At 48.6% G+C, this 21,606-nt stretch overlaps 3 protein-coding genes across 5 annotated transcripts in view; all 3 read right to left on the minus strand.

Annotated features, from left to right (window-relative positions):
* The window catches only part of dnah10 (dynein axonemal heavy chain 10), a 31,314-nt gene extending 26,298 nt beyond the window's left edge, over positions 1-5,016 (minus strand). Inside the window, exons 1-13 of the mRNA XM_067228511.1 lie at positions 4,876-5,016; positions 4,492-4,600; positions 4,304-4,419; positions 3,953-4,166; positions 3,544-3,701; positions 2,992-3,222; positions 2,608-2,798; positions 2,268-2,466; positions 1,973-2,167; positions 1,704-1,874; positions 1,335-1,511; positions 513-686; positions 67-224 (exon numbers count right to left, since the gene is read on the minus strand). Coding sequence (XP_067084612.1) covers positions 67-224; positions 513-686; positions 1,335-1,511; positions 1,704-1,874; positions 1,973-2,167; positions 2,268-2,466; positions 2,608-2,798; positions 2,992-3,222; positions 3,544-3,701; positions 3,953-4,166; positions 4,304-4,419; positions 4,492-4,600; positions 4,876-5,016 — 2,234 coding nt within the window. The remainder of the gene's footprint in view (positions 1-66; positions 225-512; positions 687-1,334; positions 1,512-1,703; positions 1,875-1,972; positions 2,168-2,267; positions 2,467-2,607; positions 2,799-2,991; positions 3,223-3,543; positions 3,702-3,952; positions 4,167-4,303; positions 4,420-4,491; positions 4,601-4,875) is intronic.
* A 995-nt stretch (positions 5,017-6,011) lies between these two features.
* atp6v0a2b (ATPase H+ transporting V0 subunit a2b) lies at positions 6,012-16,073 on the minus strand. Of its 2 annotated transcripts, none has more exons than XM_067227998.1 (20): positions 15,949-16,073; positions 14,964-15,042; positions 14,498-14,595; positions 13,979-14,116; positions 13,632-13,729; positions 13,390-13,516; positions 13,125-13,207; positions 12,898-12,991; positions 11,985-12,197; positions 11,298-11,448; positions 11,039-11,178; positions 10,552-10,709; positions 10,313-10,403; positions 10,045-10,163; positions 9,583-9,793; positions 9,329-9,448; positions 8,012-8,119; positions 7,702-7,819; positions 7,393-7,564; positions 6,012-7,158 (listed from the first exon to the last, which is right to left on the minus strand). In XM_067227998.1, the coding sequence occupies exons 2-20, from the start codon at positions 14,977-14,979 to the stop codon at positions 7,056-7,058; spliced, it is 2,358 nt and encodes a 785-aa protein (XP_067084099.1). In that variant the 5' UTR covers positions 14,980-15,042; positions 15,949-16,073; the 3' UTR covers positions 6,012-7,055. The 2 variants fall into 2 exon arrangements, with proteins under 2 accessions (XP_067084099.1, XP_067084098.1); XM_067227997.1 differs by lacking the exon at positions 15,949-16,073 and adding an exon at positions 15,376-15,512.
* Positions 16,074-16,230: 157 nt separating this feature from the next.
* Positions 16,231-21,116, minus strand: tctn2 (tectonic family member 2). Of its 2 annotated transcripts, XM_067228000.1 has the most exons (19): positions 20,997-21,116; positions 20,747-20,860; positions 20,573-20,643; positions 20,240-20,441; positions 20,049-20,149; positions 19,528-19,727; positions 19,235-19,355; positions 18,962-19,118; positions 18,773-18,865; positions 18,497-18,619; positions 18,321-18,395; positions 18,034-18,132; positions 17,665-17,782; positions 17,473-17,576; positions 17,079-17,223; positions 16,831-16,974; positions 16,623-16,711; positions 16,385-16,520; positions 16,231-16,336 (listed from the first exon to the last, which is right to left on the minus strand). In XM_067228000.1, the coding sequence occupies exons 1-18, from the start codon at positions 21,091-21,093 to the stop codon at positions 16,399-16,401; spliced, it is 2,175 nt and encodes a 724-aa protein (XP_067084101.1). In that variant the 5' UTR covers positions 21,094-21,116; the 3' UTR covers positions 16,231-16,336; positions 16,385-16,398. The 2 variants fall into 2 exon arrangements, with proteins under 2 accessions (XP_067084101.1, XP_067084100.1); XM_067227999.1 differs by lacking the exon at positions 16,231-16,336 and having other exon boundaries at positions 16,355-16,520.
* Between the last annotated feature and the right edge of the window lie 490 nt (positions 21,117-21,606).

The raw sequence follows: 21,606 nt of genomic DNA on the forward strand, positions 1-21,606 counted from the left end.
AAGAAGGTTTTTATATTTTAAAAGGTAAGTATTTGGAGGAGGGTTTTCATGCTGTGTCATCATCACCTGAGGAACTTGTCCTCTTGCAGAGCCACGTTGCGGGCCAGGTCAGGGACAGAGTAGCTCAGCTGCTCCAGGTACTTGGTCTCAGAGATGATCTCCTTAAGCTCGGGGGCAAAGTTCACCGTGTAGCGCACGCCTCGTTCCACTTCCTGCTTGGAACCCTGGACCATCAGAGGGCGGGGAAAGAGAGAAGAAAGAAGGCATTCTAAAAATGGCAGATCTGTTTTCACAAGGAGAACAGATCATGATATCATTGCACTGTTCTGATTGATTATATAACTATAACTGTAACAATGTATTGAATTGATTGTGCATCCTTCATTGTCGAGGGGCACTCCACGGTTAATATAAAAGCAAGAAAAAGATCAATAAAGGACATTAAAAAGTGCATTAAAAATCCAAGAGGTCACATGGAAGATGAGCTTGTGTTCAGTGTGTGTGGTACTGACGGTGTCGGCAGGCCCCTGGTCTCCAGGGACAACCCCAGAGCTGCTCGTCACCACCAGCAGGGGGCGCTTCATCAGCAGGAGCAGGACGTGCTCCGTCTCCTCACGCCAGCGGGCAAACTTCTCCACCTCGTACTCCTTCATACGCAGCCTCAGCTGCAGGTACTTGGCCTTGGCCTGAGGGCAGGGAGGGAGGGAGGAGGGGAGGGATAGAGGGGGAGGGAGAGATGAGGAGGAGGGGGGAAATAAGAGAGGAGGGGCGAGAAGAAGGGAGGAGGAGAGGGATAGAGGGGGAGGGAGAGATGAGGAGGAGGGGGGAAATAAGAGAGGAGGGGCGAGAAGAAGGGAGGAGGAGAGGGATAGAGGGGGAGGGAGAGATGAGGAGGAGGGGGGAAATAAGAGAGGAGGGGCGAGAAGGAGGGAGGAGGAGAGGGATAGAGGGGGAGGGAGAGATGAGGAGGAGGGGGGAAATGAGAGAGGAGGGGCGAGAAGGAGGGAGGAGGGGAGAGAAGGAGGCGTAAAGGGGGAAAGAGGTTGGACGCAAGGCAGAGCGTGGGGAAGAGGAGGGAGAGGGAAGGAGAGAGACAGGAGGGAGAGGGAGACAGAACAGACTTCAGAAAGAGCCCACTCCTGTTGCCGTGATCCACCCCCTCCCCTCCCCTCTCCTCCCCTCCCCCCCTCCTCCTCCCCTCCTCCCCTCCCCTCTCCTCTCCTCCCCTCCCCTCTCCTCCCCTCCTCCCCCCCCTCTCCTCCCCTCCACTCCTCCCCTCCCCTCTCCTCCCCTCTCCTCCCCTCTCCTCCCCTCCACTCCTCCCCTGTGCTCACCAGCTTGCCCTGCTCGCTCTCCAGCATCTCCGGGACCTCCAGGAAGCGGATGATGGTGATCTTGATGTTGTGGAAGAGGGATCTCTCCCAGTAGATGGCCCCGGCCACAGGCGGCTGATTCTTATTCAGTGGAGGGTTGTCCTTGTTCTTCATGAATATCACACTGATGATGTCCACCTACCCCCCCCCGCAACACAAACACAAAACATCACTGATGTGAAATAACACCCCACCATCATGACTCCTGCAGACAGTCATGGAAAGTCAGAAAGCTCGGTGGCTAGAGTGGTTCAAGAGGTAAATGAATGACATGAGGTTGATATCAGTGATAAGAATAAGGCATTGTGTTGAACTGGTTTTGTCTGGGACCTCTTTGCAGTACTGGACCAGGATGTCGTTGAACTTCTGCATCATCTGGTTGTTGATGGCCTCTCTGGAGCGGATGTGTTTGAACTTCAGCAGCATGTCGAAGGCAGCGGACGCCGAGCGCAGGGTCTTGAAGGACTGGTCGATGAAGTTTATGGCCTCTGCTTCGATGGCCTGGGGTGGACAACCGTGGCAGGATGAGGGGCTGACATTACAGACGGGTGAGGAGACTGAAGGACAACAGCCAGGGATGTCTGGAGGAGGGAACTCACCTGAACTTTGGACTTGAAGTCCTGCATGATCATCCTCCAGCTGCCCATCTTGCGGATGTTGAAAGGGTCAAAGCTGAGCTCCTCGATGGGCACCACCAGGCTGTCCACCCAGCGCAGCACGTCATCGATGCGCTTCGGATCTCCAGTCACGGCCTTCAGCTCTGAGCCGAAGATATTATAGAACTCCTCCAGAATCTACGCGAGCGAGCGGAGGAAGGTGTCAACACACGCAAACATGCAGGTGGTTTAGTGGTGTGTTCAGGCTGTTTGTGCTTGGTGGTTAGGCTGCACTGACCTGCAGGACGCTGTACAGGTCCTGGCAGATGGAGGACATGTAGTCCGTCTTCTCAAACAGCTTCTTCCGGTCAAACTCCCAGCGCGGGTCTCTGCCGGAGATCTCGATCTTAGCCCGCACCTCGAAGTAACAGGCCTTCCACTGGTCCAGAACCCTCCTGCCGTCCTGGGCTTTGGTCTGGGCCACCTCCCTTTTGTCTCTGTGCGTCAGACAACAACAGTTAGAATCTCACCCAAGATGTAGAGAAACAGACAGAGGGTTAGGGGGTAGGGGTGAAGGGCAGGGGTTAGGGGTATGGTATAGGAAAATAACTCTGGGTATTAGGACCGGGTTCCCTCACTTGAAGAGCGTTCGCACGTTGACCACCCGGGCGACGCGCTCCGACAGCTCCCAGGCGATGCGCTCCATGAGCGGGACCATGCGATCGTCCCTGTTGTAGTGGCTGGAGATGATCCACACCATCCGCAGGCCGTTCATCATCAGGGGGATGGTGTCCAGGATCACGCCGAAGTCTACCCCCGTGGCCAGGTTCTGACACAGAGGGAACAGGGTTTACAGAACGCTCAGAGACAGGAGGTAAAGACGACCATACAAATTCAATTTCATTTTGAATTCCGACGACACCATCGACAAAACCGTTCTTAAAAGCAGCGGTCTCCCCACTGTCGCCATGCAGCTCTCTAAGCAGCCAGCAGGGGGCGATGGTCGAGGAGGTCTGACCCACCTTGAAGTGCCTCTCCAGCGTGCTGAGGAAGCGGACGTTCTCCACGGACTCCACATGGTGCTTGGCAAGTTCCGTCACGGTCAGGTCCAGGTTCTGGACGGTGACGGGGTCGGCTCGGACCATCACCTCCAGGATCTTCTTCACCACGGGCAGTTTGAGCTGCTCGCTCAGAGCGCTCAGGATGGCTGTGCGCTCCCGCCAGAAGTCTATCTCTGCCATAGGGCCCGGAGCCTGGAGGGGAAGGTGAGAGGTGGGCTGGATCAGCTTCTCTCTGCCCTGGTCCTCAGGGCCGCCTGTCCTGCATGTTCTAGATGTTTCCCTGCTCCCACACACCTGGTTCAGATGAACGGGTCGTTATGAAGCTCAGCAGAAGCCTGGTAATGACTCGTTCATCTGAACCAGGTGTGTCAGAGCAGAGAAACATCTAAAACATGCACAAGAAAGGCTGGGACGGAGGCCAGGACACCATCAAACACAACGGCTGAAACCATGATGATAGAAGACTGTTCCTAGAAGACTTGTGGAAGGAGTGGGCCCTGTAGGGTGGCTTACCTGCGGTTTCTTCTTCTGCTGTTCTTCGATAACGATGGTGATCTGGGTCTGCCAGTTCATCACGCACTGCTCCAGCTTCTCCACCACCTCTGACGAGGCCAGGAGTGCCTCCACCTCAGCCTCCTGGTCCAGCTCCGGGATGTGCAGCTTAATATCACCTGCCGGAAACACACCACCATCTCATCTTACTGTCATTATTTTGATAGTGACAGTGTGTATAGAGACAGGAAAGGCAGGGGGGAAAGAGAGGGGTGGACATGCAGTGATGCCCGGGGCTGGAATCAAACCTGGACAGCTGCGGTAAGGCCTTAGCCTGTGTGGTGTGCGAGCCACAGGGACACCTCCCTCATCTCAAACTGGACCTCGACAAACCCAACTAGGTCGCATCACAAAACACAGCCCCACAAACCTTCCAGCTGCTGGAGGGTCCTGTCTATGTGGCCCAGGAACTTGTGAGCGCTGTTGAGCAACTCGTCCCGTATCATGAGCATCCCTCGAGACTCCACGGGCCGATCCCCCTCCGTGTCTCCACCAGCATCCTGGTCCTTGGTGGCTACCGCCCCCTGCTGGTAGCCTCCATCGGTGAGCTTTAGCTGGCTGACGGAGAGCATTGGGATGTACACCTGTGACAGCAGAGAGGTCAGGGTTGGTGTGGGGTAGCAGGGAGGGGTGATAAGGTACAGGTAGTCATTAGAGAGCATGCTGGGGTATCATGGGGTGTCAGGGAGGGGTGATAAGGGTCTCTCTTCCATCCACACACATGGTTCAGCATGTCCTTCAGCATCAGCAGGGAGTATCCGTGCAGCATGCCCATCTCAAGGAGCTTGGGCATCAAATTGTTGGCCTCGTTCAGATCAGTGGGTTCAATGATGGTTTCTGGAAAGGAGAACACTGTCAGGCATGCCAGCGCGACACAGAAACAGGACGTTACAGGAAGCTGTCTCCCACCTCTGGTGTTCCTCAGGAAGTACAGGATGTTGGACTTCATGAACTTCTCTGGTACATTGTTGACGGCAACGTGAAGCTCCACATGGTACACCACCCGGACCTCAATCCTCTACAGACACAACCAGACACACAGTACGTGTCTCATTTATTTATTCATATACAGGGCGATATTTACTACTGTAATAGTATTAGCTTTGGTTTTGCTGAGCATGCAGCAGGTGTTCTAACACCCTAGTCTTTTTTCAGACACTTTTCTAGGATTTAGGATAGTTCCTTACTGCAATCTAGGAACAGTATAACAGCTCTTAATTACTTAAGTAGTGATTGCTTTCCCCATGTAAACATTATAAGCATGAAAGAGGCTGTGAAGATGATACTTCTTACAGGTAAGAGGGTGTCTTCTCTGTCACCCGTCTCGGAGAGACCCTCTGCTCCGATCTCATCCGGACCACGAGAGTCCTTGCTGACGGCCTCCGAAGCACGCGAGATCTCAGAATCTTTCCTTTTCTTTTTTTCTGTGATCATTGAAACGCTTCGGTAAACGTCGGTAACAGTTTTGCAAGATTTACATGTTTTTCAATCAAGACAGGAAGATAACTGAATTGGTTGGCTATTATTAGGCTGGTCTATAGGTTGGCGTTACATTCAGTATTGTAGCTACAGTAAGTTTAGAGTGACTTTTAACTGTATCCACTTCAGCGCAAATGAGACGCGTGAGTGAGGGAAGGTGAGTGTGGGTTAGAAGTTGTAGCTAGCTAGGTCCAATGAATGACTCACTCTCTCCGGGAGATTTTTCACTCTCCGACGCAGGTGTTCCGGGAGATTTGGATGCTCCGGGCAGGCAGTCATCCTCATCCTCAGCGAGCTGCAAGAGATCTTTACAGGGTTCAAAGAAATGTCAAAAATTAGCTAGCTGGCTGTTAGCTAGCCTATCGTTAACGTAGCTAACACAATCGTCGTTTATTACAGAACTAAGTATATAAATGTACTGTAGCTAACCAGCAACATTAAGTTACATACCAACAGGGATTTCCACTTCAATCTCCTCCTCCCTGACGCCTTTGAAGAACAGCAGAGTAGAAGCTGCTTCTTCATCTGTGACTTCATTCAGAAACCGGATAATCTTTTGCTCGTCTTCTCCATCTCCTCGACTGAGCAATTCCTCAAAACAACCTGGTTCAGGAAAATAAAAACAAGAGTATACGCGGTTTCTAATCCACTGCACCCGTGGATCGTCCGACATGATATCTAGCTTAATTTAAACGAGTAGTAGCATTTAATTTATAGTTATTCAACCAGTCAACTCAAAAATAATGTAAAGTTTGTTCATTCAACTCAGCAGCTTTTTCAACTGACAAGTACACAAACATTGGTTCTCGTGCTAAAATTGCCATGGCAACATGTACACTTCCCCCAAACGCGCTGTGCTGAGCGTGCAGCAGGTGTCGCAAAAACACAAAGACGCACTTGCTTCCAAACTCTGGCAAAAACGTGGACTTTTTGCAAGAAATTAAGATGAAATCAACTTTATTGACAAGACACATTTTTACATCTTCAACCGTATAAGATAGAAAACAATCCAGCAAATGCAAAATATAGGAATGTATCAACATGAAAATTAGTGTTTAACTATTTCTTAATGAACCAGTTATTTTCTTTAAATAAATAAGATTCCAAATCATTTACGAATACTGCATTAGAAGACATTTAATAACCCCTCAACAACCATACACCATTGAGTGTTACCAATGATTATTTGTTACACAAGTCCAGAAGAATTAGTGGTTGTAATAGATAAAGAGAAGTAGTTTACCAAACAGTATTTGGACATGTTTTTGTTTTCTATAGTGATAAAAATCACAACTTCATCTACGCAGAAAAGTTAATGTTTCCAGTGATATGGTCAACCCCCTCCCCTCCCCCTCCCTATAAAAGTCAGCGTTACACAGTAATCACATGTACTGCAAAAAAGCACAATTAAAACCAACAAGCTCCGCTTCTCTCACGAGGAACGAACACCCCATTGACACAAATCCAATAACAAATGCACGATACTCATTCGTGATTTGCCTAAAGGGTACAATACCCTTCACAAACATGTTAAACAACATTATCCAGCTGAAGGCTAATGGACACGGTGAGATTATCGGTTCCTTCTTCCCGTGCTAAATCGCAGTCTTTTAAATTTTCTCCGGAATGTGCCGGTTTGGAGAAAAAGTTCCACATAGCAGGGAAAGGAAAGGCAACGTGTGTGGACATCCTGTTCGCTTCACAGTATGGAAACATTCGATTGGGATCGCTGTGGTTTCAACCTTAATCTCCCTTCAAACCATATAATATCCCTCCAATGTTCTAATAATGCCGAATCTACATTCTTTTTTTTTTCTTCAGTTTTCAAAATGACGAAAAAAAATCCTTACACGTCAATATCCACACACTGAAAATAGAGCACAATGCTAACATTTGGTTGTACTTCTGTAAGGCAGTCAGTGCGAATAGTACAGAGGAAAGCATGAGCATGGTGTCCGTGGAGCCTACTGGCTGTGTTTGTCTGCAGGGCGCCTTCACAGCAAGCCGTCGTGCTCGAAGCTTGAGGGCAGGAGGGAGAAGGCGAAGGGAATAAACTTGACTCCTGCGCCGCTGTAGAACTTGTTCTGGAACTCCACCCTGTGGACACAAGCATGGATCACTCAGTGCCAAATTATAACATTTCCTTCCATTTTATTATTATTATAATGTACAAAAAACATTTTACGTAGTGTGTATTTTACATAAATAGGAACTAAATTATACACAATGCGCTGTTTATTTTATATAAACAGCGATCCGACAACTTTCAGCTCGTTAATGAATCCATGCTACTACAGTAGTACTGTGTAGTACTGCATGCTGGTGACGCACCAGTGCAGTCTGAGGGCGTGGAGGAAGGCCGACAGTCCCTCCATGACCAGCAGGATGGACACAGTGAGGACGGCAAACAGCCCAAACAGAGGCACCAGAAACACGATCCCCAGGCTGGTGTCCATCCGGAGACCCACACGCATCACCATGGACCACAGCACCTCCGACAGCTCTGTGGGAGAGGACACACACACAGACCATGAAGATAAGCCATTGTTTACAGCTCAAACGTGTGTGTGTGAGAGAGAGTGTGTGTGTGTGTGTGTGTGTGTGTGAGAGAGAGTGTGTGACAGTGTGTGTGGTACTCACGGGCATGGGCCAGGCTGAGGGCCCAGAGCCTCAGGTAGGAGGCTGTGTTGGAGATGCAGCCCAGGCAGTACTCTATCGTGTGGATAGCCTGGTGCAGGAACGCATCCCCAAAGTCAAACTGCCACAGACAAAAACACCCGTTACTCAGACAAAACCCCCGTTACTCAGACAAAAACACCCGTTATTCAGACAAAAACACCCGTTACTCAGACAAAAACACCCGTTACTCAGACAAAAACACCCTTTCTTCAGTGACTACGACACAACTACAGTAAGTTAATCAGTGCACAACATATGAGTGTGTGTCTACCTCTGCTTGCGTCTCTCTGCTGCTGGACAGATTGCTGCCCTCCTCCATGTCACTGGCCCTAAGCAGGGACAGCTCCTCCTCACTGCCGCGCCGCACGCGCTCGTAGCCCTGAGCGCACACACACACAGAACAGAGAGAGAGACACTCAGTGAGAACTAGCAAAAATCCATTGTGGTATATGGTTAAACACACTAAATCAGACCCACGCCACTACAACCCCCCATGCGCATACACCGCCCGACTTTGCACACACATCCTCCTACACACACACACATCCTCCTACACACACATCCTCCTACAAACACATCCTCCTACACACACACACATCCTCCTACACACACATCCTCCTACAAACACATCCTCCTACAAACACATCCTCCTACACACACATCCTCCTACACACACACACATCCTCCTACACACACATCCTCCTACAAACACATCCTCCTACAAACACATCCTCCTACACACACATCCTCCTACACACACATCCTCCTACACACACACACATCCTCCTACACACACATCCTCCTACACACACACACATCCTCCTACACACACATCCTCCTACAAACACATCCTCCTACACACACATCCTCCTACACACACATCCTCCTACACACACACACATCCTCCTACACACACATCCTCCTACACACACACACATCCTCCTACACACACACACATCCTCCTACACACACATCCTCCTACACACACATCCTCCTACACACACATCCTCCTACACACACATCCTCCTACACACACATCCTCCTACACACACACACATCCTCCTACACACACATCCTCCTACACACACATCCTCCTACACACACACACATCCTCCTACACACACATCCTCCTACACACACATCCTCCTACACACACATCCTCCTACACACACATCCTCCTACACACACATCCTCCTACACACACATCCTCCTACACACACACACATCCTCCTACACACACACACATCCTCCTACACACACATCCTCCTACACACACATCCTCCTACACACACATCCTCCTACACACACATCCTCCTACACACACATCCTCCTACACACATCCTCCTACAAACACATCCTCCTACACACACACACATCCTCCTACACACACATCCTCCTACACACACATCCTCCTACACACACATCCTCCTACACACACATCCTCCTACACACACATCCTCCTACACACACATCCTCCTACACACACATCCTCCTACACACACACACATCCTCCTACACACACATCCTCCTACACACACACACATCCTCCTACACACACATCCTCCTACACACACACACGCAGCCTCACCCTGTACATCCCCAGGCGAGTGCTGCCGTTGTGCAGCCAGTAGAGGTAGACCGGTTTCCCTAGCAACAGCACGGGCACGGACAGCATGGCAACAACCAGCAGGAACACCTGGAGACCACTCTGTAAGGGGGGGACGGGGACCACACATGACCCCATCTGACTGATCTGATTGGTGGAGCCAGTGGCCATTTTGGAAATCAACGCTTTGTGCACTGGTCAATAGGAGCGATATGCAGTCTATGGAGGCTTCATACCTGTCCTGGGAAAAGGGGCTGCACACCGTTGTCCTGCATGACGAACATGTTGATGAAGTGGATGAGGATGCTGGGGGCGTCTCTGGAGGTGTGAGCAGAGAAGGCCAGCCACTTGTAGACGATCATGAAGACCAGGTAGCCAAACAGACTCAGCAGGAAGAGCAGCTCCGGGATGAACACCAAGACAATGTTGAACCTGTTCCTAAAGTGCCTGATGACAGATAAAACAGCGTTCAGGACAGATAGACAAGCTAAGACAGCGTTCAGGACAGATAGACAAGCTAAGACAGCGTTCAGGACAGATAGACAAGCTAAGACAGCGTTCAGGACAGATAGACAAGCTAAGACAGCGTTCAGGACAGATAGACAAGCTAAGACAGCGTTCAGGACAGATAGCTGTCAGTTGAGATCTGTCTTTTAAATAATTCAGCTGTTGTGGACTTTGAAGGGGCCGTCACTCACAGGTGGTTAAAGACTCCGAGGATCACCCCAAAGCTGAGCTGACAGATCCCCAGTATCACGGACATCTTCATCTTGTAGGAGTTGAGGAACGTGAGGCGGTTGGATGCCAGGTTCCAGATCTGCACGGCGGAGAACAAACACATCAGCTACAAACACGTACCTGGGAGTCTGAGCAGGGGGTTTCTGAGGGAGGAGAGCTCTTTCTGCTTTATTTATTTACTTATGGGGGGGGCGGGGGGTTGTATATTAATCATAACAAAGCACATACCGGGTCGATGCCCAGAGGGTAGGGTCCCTTGAAGACGCCTGTGACGTTGGGATCAAGGGACAGAGTAGAACTACCCCTGACCACAGCTTCCCTTTAACAAGACAAAAAACAACCACAGGAAAGGTTATACGAGCTGAACCGTCTGGGTCAGAGTAGGAGGTTGGGGGGGATGCTGTTCTCCCTGGGGCCTCCGGAGGAGGGGGAGGTGGAGGAAGGGGAGGAGGAGGAGGGCTACTCACGACCAAACTCCGCTCCTGTACATGGCCCCCACGCTCCAGCCAGAGCCGAAGATGTTCAGTGACTTGGAGAAGCAGTCGTTGTAGATGAGGCCCGTGTAGATGGAGAACAGTCCCATCATGAAGATGATGTAGCGGCCCTCAAACAGGATGTTCCAGATCTGCGTGCACACAAACAAAACTCAGTAACAGCACCAAGTAACGTAATCTAGCATGCAGGAGTATGTCAGAATCTAGATTCTAGAGTGGACAACGTTCCAAGCGTAACTATTGGCGTTTCAGTCCTGATGAATTAAAGGCAAAATATCATTTTAAGTAAGAATTGTAATTATCATTTACAAACAGTATATTTAATATTTTGGAATGTATTTTTCCTATTATAGTTTTCAGTGGTTTGGCAGCCCACCTGCATTACCCTAACAGACCACTAGTTGGCTGCGGCCCACAGGTTGGGCTGTTCTAGACTGTTAGGGTTTCCCGACATTCTTACTTCGTTCCTGGTGCGCTTCAATTTGCGGTTGTTCTCGTACAGAACCATCCAGAAGGCAAACAGAGACATGATCACGCCGTGACCCAGATCCCCAAACATCACCGCAAACAGGAAGGGGAACGTGATGATCGTGTACGGGGCTGTCGGGACACACACACACTTTGTCAAAGAAATACTAACCAGCGCCTAGAGGCCACGCAGAGAGCAGTCAAATATCCCAGACAAAGCATCACTCGGTGGGGGGGACACAACGGCTTACTTGGGTTGACTTCTCTGTAGGTTCCCACCCCGTAAGCCTCCACTATGTTCTGGAAGCCAGACGTGAACTTATTGGTCCGTACCAGCGTGGGCGGAGTGTCGTTGCTAGGGATACGGTTGACGAAGGAAGGCACCGTGGCTCCACTTTTCCTCTGTGACGGGAGATGAGCGTTAGACGGATGTTAGACGCTGTGAGGTTCACGTTAGGTGGAGTGGTTGGAGAGGCCCCTCTCTGCCATGTGGAATGTGATGCTCAACTCAGGGCACGGAAATAACAAGTAAGAAAAAGCCATCTTGTATGAAGGTTCCCCTTTGAAAAGCCTGACAGACAGGCCTCACTCGCCGTCTGAACTCCAGCCTAACTCACTTAGGGTGCATATTGAATGGGCTGTGGCCTTAATTTTGCACATTAGGCCGTAATGTAATAGCAAACACAACAAGCCCAGAGGTATTCTGCCTGATTGACCTCACAGCCCCTTTGACTTGAGCGGTTGTATCAATAAAACTAAAAAGCATCAGAGGGAAGCTAAGATAAGATCAATGCTACCTCCCTCTCTTTCTAAACACAACAATGTCCCAGTTCCGAAAATAGGTCAGGGCTAGGATTGTGCCTGTGCCAAAAAACAACAGAAATTACTGAAAAGTTTAAAGGAGAGAGAAAAAGAATCCTGACGGGATGTTAACTCACCGAGCCTTCCTCTAGTGCCCCCCTCAGGGCCGGAAGGTCGTTGACGGGACACCACACCTCAGCGATGAGGCACTTGTTGGTGACGTCAAAGCTGCAGAGGTTGAGGATGTGGTAGATGGCCTTCATCTTCTTCACCTGAATCACCCAGGTGTAGACGGACTCGGACGCCTTGTTGAGCACCTGTCTCAGGTAGTCCTCCGTCCTGTGCAGTACCTGGGGAGACCAGGAGGGGGCAGTGTGGGTCTCCATCGCAGAGGGATTCAAGTACATTCACAGTAACAAGGTGTAAGTGTTAAAAAGGGATATAACTATAGATGGCTAGATGGGGGAAACCAGAGAATGAGAAGTTTTAGGAAAGAGAGAGGAGTGGGTGAGGGGGGAACTTGGGCAAGCCTTCAGCTAGGACCTCATGTTGATCATGTGCAGGGCCAAAAGGTTAATCCAATCTTTCTCTTTTTTTCTCTCTGAGGGAAAACCCTCCAGAAAGGGCTTCACAGAAGCCGCCTTAATCAAGTGACCACATGAGACCGACCGTGAACAGATCGAGAGCTCCCTTCTGCTAGACTGCTTCAGGAGGACTCGCTCTGCCGAGCACATAGTATGGCCAGAGGAAGACCACGTCTCCAAAGAACAGCGGCAGGAGCCGCCCCCGAGGAGCCCCCCCCCCCCCCCCCGAGGAGCCCCCCCCCCCAAGGAGCCCCCCCCCGAGGAGCACCCCCCCCCCGAGGAGCCCCCCCCCCCCCGAGGAGCCCGCCACACCGGTGTGGTTAAATAACACACCGGCTCCAGCTAAGATAGATAAACACGGGGAGCAGGCATGTAGACAGGCAGGTAGGTAGACAGACAGGCAGGCAGGCAGGTAGACAGGCTGGCAGGTAGACAGGCAGACAGACAGGTTAGTCCTGGTTCTTACAGTGTGCAGGTCCTGGATCCGAGTCCTCAGGCCCTCCACCACATCGGTCCTCTCCTCGTTGCTGTTGGGGTACGGATACAGGTGACAGTGGTAGCTGGGGAGGGATGCACAGGCATTAAAAACAAACACACCCTTCCCTCAGCTGATTTCAAACCCTGGCTCAGAGGCATGACTGTGGACGTCTCAGCGTTTAGCTGGACAGTGAAAGGGAGACGTCTGAGATTTACCAGTCGCAGATCTTCTTGACCTTCTGTCCGATCTGCTCTCCCCAGTAGGAGATGAGGAACACCACGCTTTTGGTCAGCTCCCCCTGAACAAGTCACAACACAGGAAGCGGCTAAGGTTAACCTCTGCTTTCCTCAGAACGACTATTGTTACATTTCGCTATTCAACCCCTCGATTTCACTCTCGGATGCAACCCGCAATGAGGCGAATGAAAATGGCAGAAAGGAAAGCTGAGGGTGGGGAGGGGGGGCACCGCGATGGACTCACTGTGTGGGGATCCTCCAGATATTCGTCGATCTCACAGTAGCTGAGTATAGTATAACCCTTACACACTCTCCACAGCATGCGCTCAAACGCTTCGATCTTCACCCTCTGAATCAGCCCTGAGATGAACCTGCAGGAGGACGGAACCAGAGGGTCAGTCAGAGTCAGACAGGAGACCCGCACCCACTCCCACCTCCAAGTACAGCGTCCAATCAGTCTGAAAGAATTCAACAGCGATGCCTCACCCTAACTTGGCCCCTAGCCTCTGCATGCTGGTGTAGTCCATCATAGCGTCCTTCTCCAGAAAGGGGAACTCCTCATACTGGGCCTGCATGGGTTCTCGCTGAGACAGGAAGAAGAACGGGACAGAGGTCAGGGCTCCGGAACCGTACGGTTAACGAAACGTGAAAGATATTCCCAGCTTGACACCCAGCTCACGGGAATCAAAACGAGAGAGGCCTAGGACGGTTCACACACACACACACACAGAGAGACAGAGAGAGACAGAGACAGAGAGAGAGACAGAGAGAGAGAGAGAGAGAGAGAGAGAGAGAGAGAGAATCAGCAAACGGCGTTGTTTCTCACTACCAACCTCGATGCTCCGGTGCACGAAGTTGCGTGTGATGCGTAGCATGTGCGTGTACTCCGTCAGTTCCAGAAGGTTCTTCTGCAGCTTCTCCTTGTTCCTGGTGACCTCACCAAGCTCCACCTCCAGCCTCTGCAGCTGCTCCTACACACACAAAAACACAAACATACACACATTCAGGAGAGTCCACAACACACAGCCATGTGTACACAACACACACACAGCCATGAGAGTCCACAACACACACACACACACACACAGCCATGAGCTTCTGCTGTTGTTTGTTCTTGGTGTCGTTGTTGTCATCACAGTTGTCTGTTTGTTGGACGATTGCTTCGTGACACGCAATGAACTTCCGAAAGGAGTTTGTGAGTCTAATCTCACAGTCAACTCACAACCTGGGATGAACAAAAGTTGTGGAACTTGACTCTATGTGGGTGGAGCCTATGTGGGTGGAGCCTATGTGGGTGGAGCCTATGTGGGTGGAGATAGAGGCATGTGAAAGGCAGGGTTAAGGAAGGTTACCATGATGACCAGAACGTGCTTGGGTAGAGGAGCAACTGGGTTCACCTCGTCCTCGGGCAGTGGAATGCCAGCCCTCTTGATTTCCCTCAGAAGGTAACCTGCCAGAGTGAGACTTGTCTTCAGTAAACAAACACATCTGGTTTCACATCTAAAAATCCACTCTGTGTTTCCTGAACCCGTTCAACAATTAGACCAGGTTTCGCTCTGACTAAGCAAGACGGTGGAGTCAAGATCTTAACTTGCTGCTTCCGATTGTGACTTTGAATTCATGAAGGTTAAATCTGAGTGTAAAGGAATAAAATCGCCTCTATCCCCTCATGGACAAGTTTCATTACTCTGGGAGAAACACCTAAACTGTCTTGTTTCTTTCTAGATCTAGATTTAATCTACTGGCGTTGGCATCCAATTAGGCCCATCTTGTGCTTTACACAAAATACAGTGTGGTGTTCTTCAAACAGTGCATTACCTAGAATTCTTTCCATCTCTTCACATTTTTTGATCTCGCTGACGAATTTGCGTTGAAAGGAGTTGACACTAGGATTGAGCTACAAGAGGAAGTGATACATGGTCATCATACATTGTGAAACAGCACACAACTGGCTTAACATTTCCCTTATCTCAGTCTACTGGTGATTTGCAGTACTCCAGTTCACCAGATCGTAGTTATAGCATTTAGTGGTTTGGGTCGACTAACCAGAAACCTCGAGTTTTATAACAGGTGTCATTTGGACGCTAACGTTACAGTTGGTCATTGAAAAAAAAGACGAATCACACTTCGTATGTGAAAGAACTAGCATAACACACAGCACTAACTTTTACAACAAACCATTGTGGGTTGCATGCAAGATAACGTCAAGATATTCTATTGATTTACTTACGTCTCTGAATTCTACAAGGCCCATTTCCCCTAGTTCGCTGATACAGTCGTATGCTGAACCGGACTGCAGAAACAGCTGGGCCAAACACATCTCTTCACTTCGGAACAACGAGCCCATTTTGACAGCTCGCCTTCTCTTCTTCAAGCTGAATGGGTACGCTGTCGCTTAAACCGGCTGAGGAGTAGTTAGCTAGCAAACTAGCTACTCTAACTAGCTTCGGTTTCTGTTTCTTTTACGCTGACAAACTTCCCAAGATCTGCCCTGTCAATCATCGGCAGATAGGTGACCTCTCCAGCAAAACCTTAAGATGTTTCTGACAGGAAAAGTCATCGTTCGCAGATTCCACACCAGTTGATTAGCAAGCTATCTAGGCTACCGCTTAGCTAGGTGGATCCATGGTGAAGAGTAGATTTCCCCGTCTTCTGGGTTTGTATTCCTGGTAAAAGCTACCTACTAGTGATGATGATGGCAAACTGTGAGACTAAATCGAGCTGCTCTCACAAAGAGTTTTTTCCATTGTAAGTTAACAAGATATCGAAGCTAACACTACCTCCACGTCATATCACACGTTACCTTCAAAGCTGTTGTCGTAAAGTCAGACGTAGTGAGTGGACGGCCAACCGAGCAAACTTCTAACGATTCTGCGCAAACGACACGTTCAACCTCCCCAGGTTTGCATACTTTGCATTTTGCAGAATTTCCCTCTCACAATCTTGAGAAAATAAGAATGAATTGCAAAAATGTTTCATTCACTTTTTAGTCCTTAAAAAGTGTACATATAAAAATACAAACAAACCATATTTTACATTCTTTTTCTTCTTCCTTCTTGTTTTTTTTTTTTTTTTTACAGACATGCAAACAAATCCTGTTTATATCTTTAATAAACGTTTGACCCACCACAACCATTTACGCTTATTCCAAAAATAAATATAAAATCAATTCAAGCCATAATAAAATCGCCACTATAAGGAATACAAGTGTTTATCAGTCTGCATGTCTTTGGTCTCATTGTTTGATAGGCTACTAGATTGAAGCGCTGTTCCAAGCCTGCCTTATTTGTTTCCATGGAGTCCCGAGAATACAGAAAGCAATGAAGAAAAACACAAAAATGAAGCCTTTAGCCAGAGCCTGGGAATATGGCTCTCCTGGAAACAAGGAATGCGTATATGAATAATGAATAACAAATTATATTTATATTCACGCCATTGTCACAATAATTGATGTACAATTGTATGTCATCGCGTCACCTGTGTAATATCTCGTCAGCGGGAAAGCCAGTTGAGGCCAGCACACATCGTTCCTGTCACAGTCGTATTCTGTGAAGTTAATCTGAAACCTGGACGACACACAATTTGAATTTCAGACAGCAAACTTCCGTCATGCACAACCCAGATCCAAACAGTAAAACAACATTATTTATGAAATTGTAAAGGCTTCAGTATTCAGCAGCGTCACCTGGTTTGGGGCGGCCCAGTGCTAATGTGGATTGAGGTAAAGGTGATGGAGGAGGTGAGAGGGAAATTCTGCGTCACCGCTGGATTGAGACACGGGGTTGGATCTCCACCTCCACATCCCAACTTCCACGTGGACTCAGTGTAACTAAGAAAGATCAAAAACTAAATCACACACAGCACTACAAACTTAAACTACGTAATTTATGTCTCTGTTAGCTTGAATTTCCGATGTTTCGCGTCGTCTTCTACCTGACTTCTATCGCTTGGATTTCCCGCTGAGGAACTCCCTCCACAAGTCCAGAGACATGGGTGCTAACATGGATGTGCAGGTGGGCTGGAACACCCGAACATGACCCACTCGCATCCCCAACTTGGGCCGAGTTTGGTGTCAAAACTGGGGGTGAGATGGTGCAGAGGTTAAGGATGCAAGGGCCTTGGATACCACAGACCAGCGTTTCTCAATCCTCGAACTCTGGGACCCCCTGTCCAGCACGTTTCCCTCTTCCGACACACCTGGTTCAGGTGAATGACTTGTTGCCAGGATTGAGAAAGGCTGACATAGACAACAAAGCCTGAGCGTTCTCCATGTTTGCTTCATGTTTTCGTTCTGCACTAAAATTTGACTCTAGTCAAATTAGCTTACATGTTATGTTCACCCAGTCCGCCAGGTTCCGAAAATCCGGCTTTCCTGTTCTGGCTACATGTGTTGCTGTTACCAGATTAGCCTGAAGGAAGCCAACCGTCTCTCTAATGAAGCGAGAACAAACAACGTAAGCCGTTTATGACTTTTAAAAAACAAACATTGTTTCAACATCCCAGTTAGATGATTACTGACCTGAGGAGACTACACTGAGACAGGTTCTGGAGGTTTACAGCCAGCAGGCATCCTGCCGTTGAGTTCTCCCCAAACACAGCTGGCCTCATTTCTGCAGAGTCACAGAGCCCGGAACTCACTGAAAACAAAACAAAATGGTTGAATACACATTCAGTCCTACATTAACATTTAGAAGACGCTCTTATCCAGAGCGACTTACAGTAAGTACAGGGACATTCCCCCCGAGGCAAGTAGGGTGAAGTGCCTTGCCCAAGGACACAACGTAATTTTGCACGGCCGGGAATCGAATTGGCAACCTTCAGATTACGAGCCCGATTCCCTCACCACTCAGCCACCTGACTCCCCCATACTGAATGTAAAAGTATCTACCTGGCCTCCACAGGTGGATTGGGGTCCTCTGCATGGCTCCTGTGTCATTTCCAAAGGTGTCCAAGATCCCACCGATAACAGGTCGACCCACTTGATACCCTGATGATGATTCACAAGCAGGTTGATGCCGTAGTTAAACCAATGTACCTCATTCAAATTTGGACTACAAAGTCTCATGTACGCTGCAAAAAATCTCAATCTTTATTTATTATAAGCCAAAAAATATATATTTGTATTGATTGTTCTTTAAATGTATTTTTTTGTGGTGTTTTTTTCGGCGTACTAACCTGGGTTTCCAGAGTTAGTCTCTGCCATGACATCGCCGTTTAAGAAGACAGCAGAATACCTTGTAGTTAAATCCACTGTGGGGATGAGAGAATCCAACACATCAAAAGTGCTTATAACGACCCTCACGAAGACACTGGTGTTTAGAAAAGACAAAGTGAAAACATGAAGCCCCTACCACTGCCATTCAAAGGGACGTCCCCTACTGAGCGGGTCAGAGTGATGTTGGTGAGCCTGTTTCCCTGCCAGAAGAAGTTGTAATCCAAAGCCAGGGTCACATTCTCACAAACCTGACTTCCATCTAGACAGGTTTCAAAGAAGCATCAATAAGTTAGCAGCCAGGATATAAAACACATCGAAAGGATTCCGAAGTGTACTGACCCATTCATGAATATTGAATTTGTAAATGACTGAAAAAGTGTTGCGGTGTCTCCTTGCTATCTGATCTCACTACCTGGAGGTGGAGAGGTGTCTTTGATGTCAGGACTCAACACAAAACCAGTCAGGTCGATGACTGTTTCATCGGTCACCTCCACTGTCACTACACCTGGACACAAACCACATACAAGCAGCAGTCAAGGGAAACATGGTGACATGGATTGATGCTAAAAGAAAACAAAATCTGACAGGAAGTATCACACACCTCCTCTGCCATCTTTTACTTTGACCTTCAGATCAGCAGGATTTGTCTGTAAGGGGGGTTGATCTGGGCAGGAGAGGAGACGCCTAAAACATTCAGCGTGGAAGTTCTCCAAAAATGCCACGGGGGCATTTTCAACACACTGGCCAATCAGGGAGGTCTGTGTGATGAAGTAAACACCACATACACAGCATTGTCACAATCTTGACGTGAACGATGCATAATATTCAGTGCTGTCATCCTTGAAACACACTTATAAATAGGCAAACATCCCACCTGGGGAATGGTGAAGAAGCGGTTGTTTGTGGTGAAAATGGCGTCTCCCTGGCGATACGGAGTAGAGGAAGGGGGGGTGGACGGCACGGTCGCTTGGAAAGACGGGCCAGGTTTAGGTGTTCTGGAGCAGGCAGGGAGACAGTCAGACAGCAGCCGCACATGAACAGAACCTCACACATCCACACAAAGTTGTTTCACCGGCGTACACAGACTAAGTCGTTGATTTCTACCTTTGAAGAAAAACACAGATCTCAAAATCTGGACGACAAATGGCGAAAGAGTGTGTGTCTCACATCGTCTGTCCTTGGTAGAAGAGTCCCAGGTAGGGGTTGTTGTCAGGCGAGGACGTGACGCAGAGGAAAGGAAACCAGTCCGGGGCGTTTTCAGCAGACTGTGCAGAGCACTGGTAATCAGGAGTCGGGGAGACGTCTCCTCCAAAGGGCCCCTGGAAACAGTGTCCCTCGAAAAGCTTCTTGGTTTTATCAGAACAGTCCTGACAGAGCAAAGCAACAAAGAAAATAACAGTTTCAAAACATACTCTCCATAGAAGTAGACAGTTCTTCTCCTTGACCCGGGTGTCATGGAGGATGTAGATACCTTACATTTTTACATTTACATTTAGCAGACGCTCTTATCCAGAGCGACTTACAGTAAGTACAGGGACATTCTCCCCGAGGCAAGTAGGGTGAAGTGCCTTGCCCAAGGACACAACGTCATTTGGCAGACAGCCGGGAATCAAACCAACAACCTTCTGATTAATAGCCTGACTCCCTAACCGCTCAGCCATCTGACCCCCATCTGACCCCCATCTGACCTTGTCACAGCAACAGCGGATATCACAGGCTCCCAGAGTAAGGTCACAGGGACAGGAGCCCAGGGGCTGGAAGACTTGGTTGGGAATCACCGTTTTATTTTCTAAGACGATATGGAAGAAGAGTCGTATATAATAATAACAACATCCCGTTTCTTTGACGAAGGATTATGGATGCCAAGGCGAAAACTCACCCGATACTGGGCCTGCTGGTAGAAGCAGAGCATAGATCTTAACCTGGATGAGCAGTGATGCCTGGGGTGCCCCTCCTCGACAGGCCGACACTCGGAGAACCTCCAGGACGCATACTGGTTCTACACAACAGTTGTCACCAGTGTCATTACTGCCACACAGATAAAAGCTTCGGTTTAAACTTAGCTGCACCTGCAAGGAAGTCTGACAGAAGGAGGGATGAAGAAAAACCAGTGGAGATCAGTGAACCAGTCATAACAGTAACATCTTGATTCTTACTTAAAACGTCAGTTCCGTTTTCATTGATGGATATCAACGAGGTACTGTGAGATTACCTTGCTCACTGATTCTTGTTTGAGAACCCACTGAGATGGTTCTTCTGTGCATGATGGGGGTGGAAGTTGACCTGCCAGAAGTCAAACTGCCAGATGTTAAACCGATCACACAAAATCCAGTAGTATCTATCAAGTAGTATCACATTTCTTGGTGAATCCAACCCTCGCCCGTACCTGTTGAGTTTGACGGAACTATTGTCGTCAGTGTCAGAGTTATTCCAGACGTATTTCCAAGCAAGAGAGACGACACTGATGGTCCAGATGCGATGATATATGAGGGCTGAAAAACTGTAGTATTGATACATTAGCTAGAAACCTGCCAACATACTGCATTTTTCGTCTCGACACCGCTATCGTCGAACAGTGCTAGCTAGCCAGTGCTAGTACATTTAATTGTGTATTGAAATGCAAGTAAATTCCTTACCAACATTGCTCGCAGCATTAGAAAGTAGAACGATCTGACATATCCACGCACAATTCCAAAAACTTTGTGCAAATGAATAAAATGTACTCTTAGCCATATCTTAGGTTTAGGTGGTCGCCATATTGGATAAATGTTTGGGACGTCTATGGCAACCAACAAGCAGCCAACCATAAGCGGTCTAGTTCTTGTTCGCTTGCATAGAAAAGTACACGCTGCCGTTATAGCCAATGCTAAACAGCGCGATCCTTGCCTCGGAATGAGAATGGACCGTAAATAATGTTGTCCTGAACTCACATACAACTATTTCGATTAATTATGTGCTGTTGTGTGAGTATTTATGATACATACAGCCTTTAAAATGGTAATTTCCAAAGTAACATTTTTAAAACTGATTTTTTTATACACCAGATTACAAATCCCACATCCATCCTTAAACACTAGATGGCAGCACCGCATGTGTTTGGGCTGTGACCTGTCCCACAGTACCATAGAATTATTTTGACAACAACGAGGAGGTATTTCCTGGAGGCGGGCATGAGCAGGCTGGAACAGCTTTACAAAGCATTTAGACCAGGAATTTAGTTAGAAAGTCATCATGATCCATATGGAA

Source organism: Osmerus mordax, chromosome 24 (assembly GCF_038355195.1).
Source record: "Osmerus mordax isolate fOsmMor3 chromosome 24, fOsmMor3.pri, whole genome shotgun sequence".
In the NCBI taxonomy this organism is placed as follows: Eukaryota; Metazoa; Chordata; class Actinopteri; order Osmeriformes; family Osmeridae; genus Osmerus; species Osmerus mordax.

Excerpts from the sequence above, each read along its gene's own strand:
- tctn2 (XM_067228000.1), bottom strand. The coding sequence starts at position 21,093 with ATGGCTAAGAGTACATTTTATTCATTTGCACAAAGTTTTTGGAATTGT. Across the intron at positions 19,728-20,048 it reads TCCGCTGTTGCTGTGACAAG|GACTGTTCTGATAAAACCAA; the intron begins GTCAGATGGGGG and ends TTGCTCTGTCAG. Across the intron at positions 18,620-18,772 it reads AGACACCTCTCCACCTCCAG|ATGGAAGTCAGGTTTGTGAG; the intron begins GTAGTGAGATCA and ends AAACCTGTCTAG.
- atp6v0a2b (XM_067227997.1), bottom strand. The coding sequence starts at position 15,492 with ATGGGCTCGTTGTTCCGAAGTGAAGAGATGTGTTTGGCCCAGCTGTTT. Across the intron at positions 7,565-7,701 it reads CCTCAGCCTGGCCCATGCCC|AGCTGTCGGAGGTGCTGTGG; the intron begins GTGAGTACCACA and ends CCTCTCCCACAG. Across the intron at positions 7,159-7,392 it reads CACGCCCTCAGACTGCACTG|GGTGGAGTTCCAGAACAAGT; the intron begins GTGCGTCACCAG and ends TTGTGTCCACAG.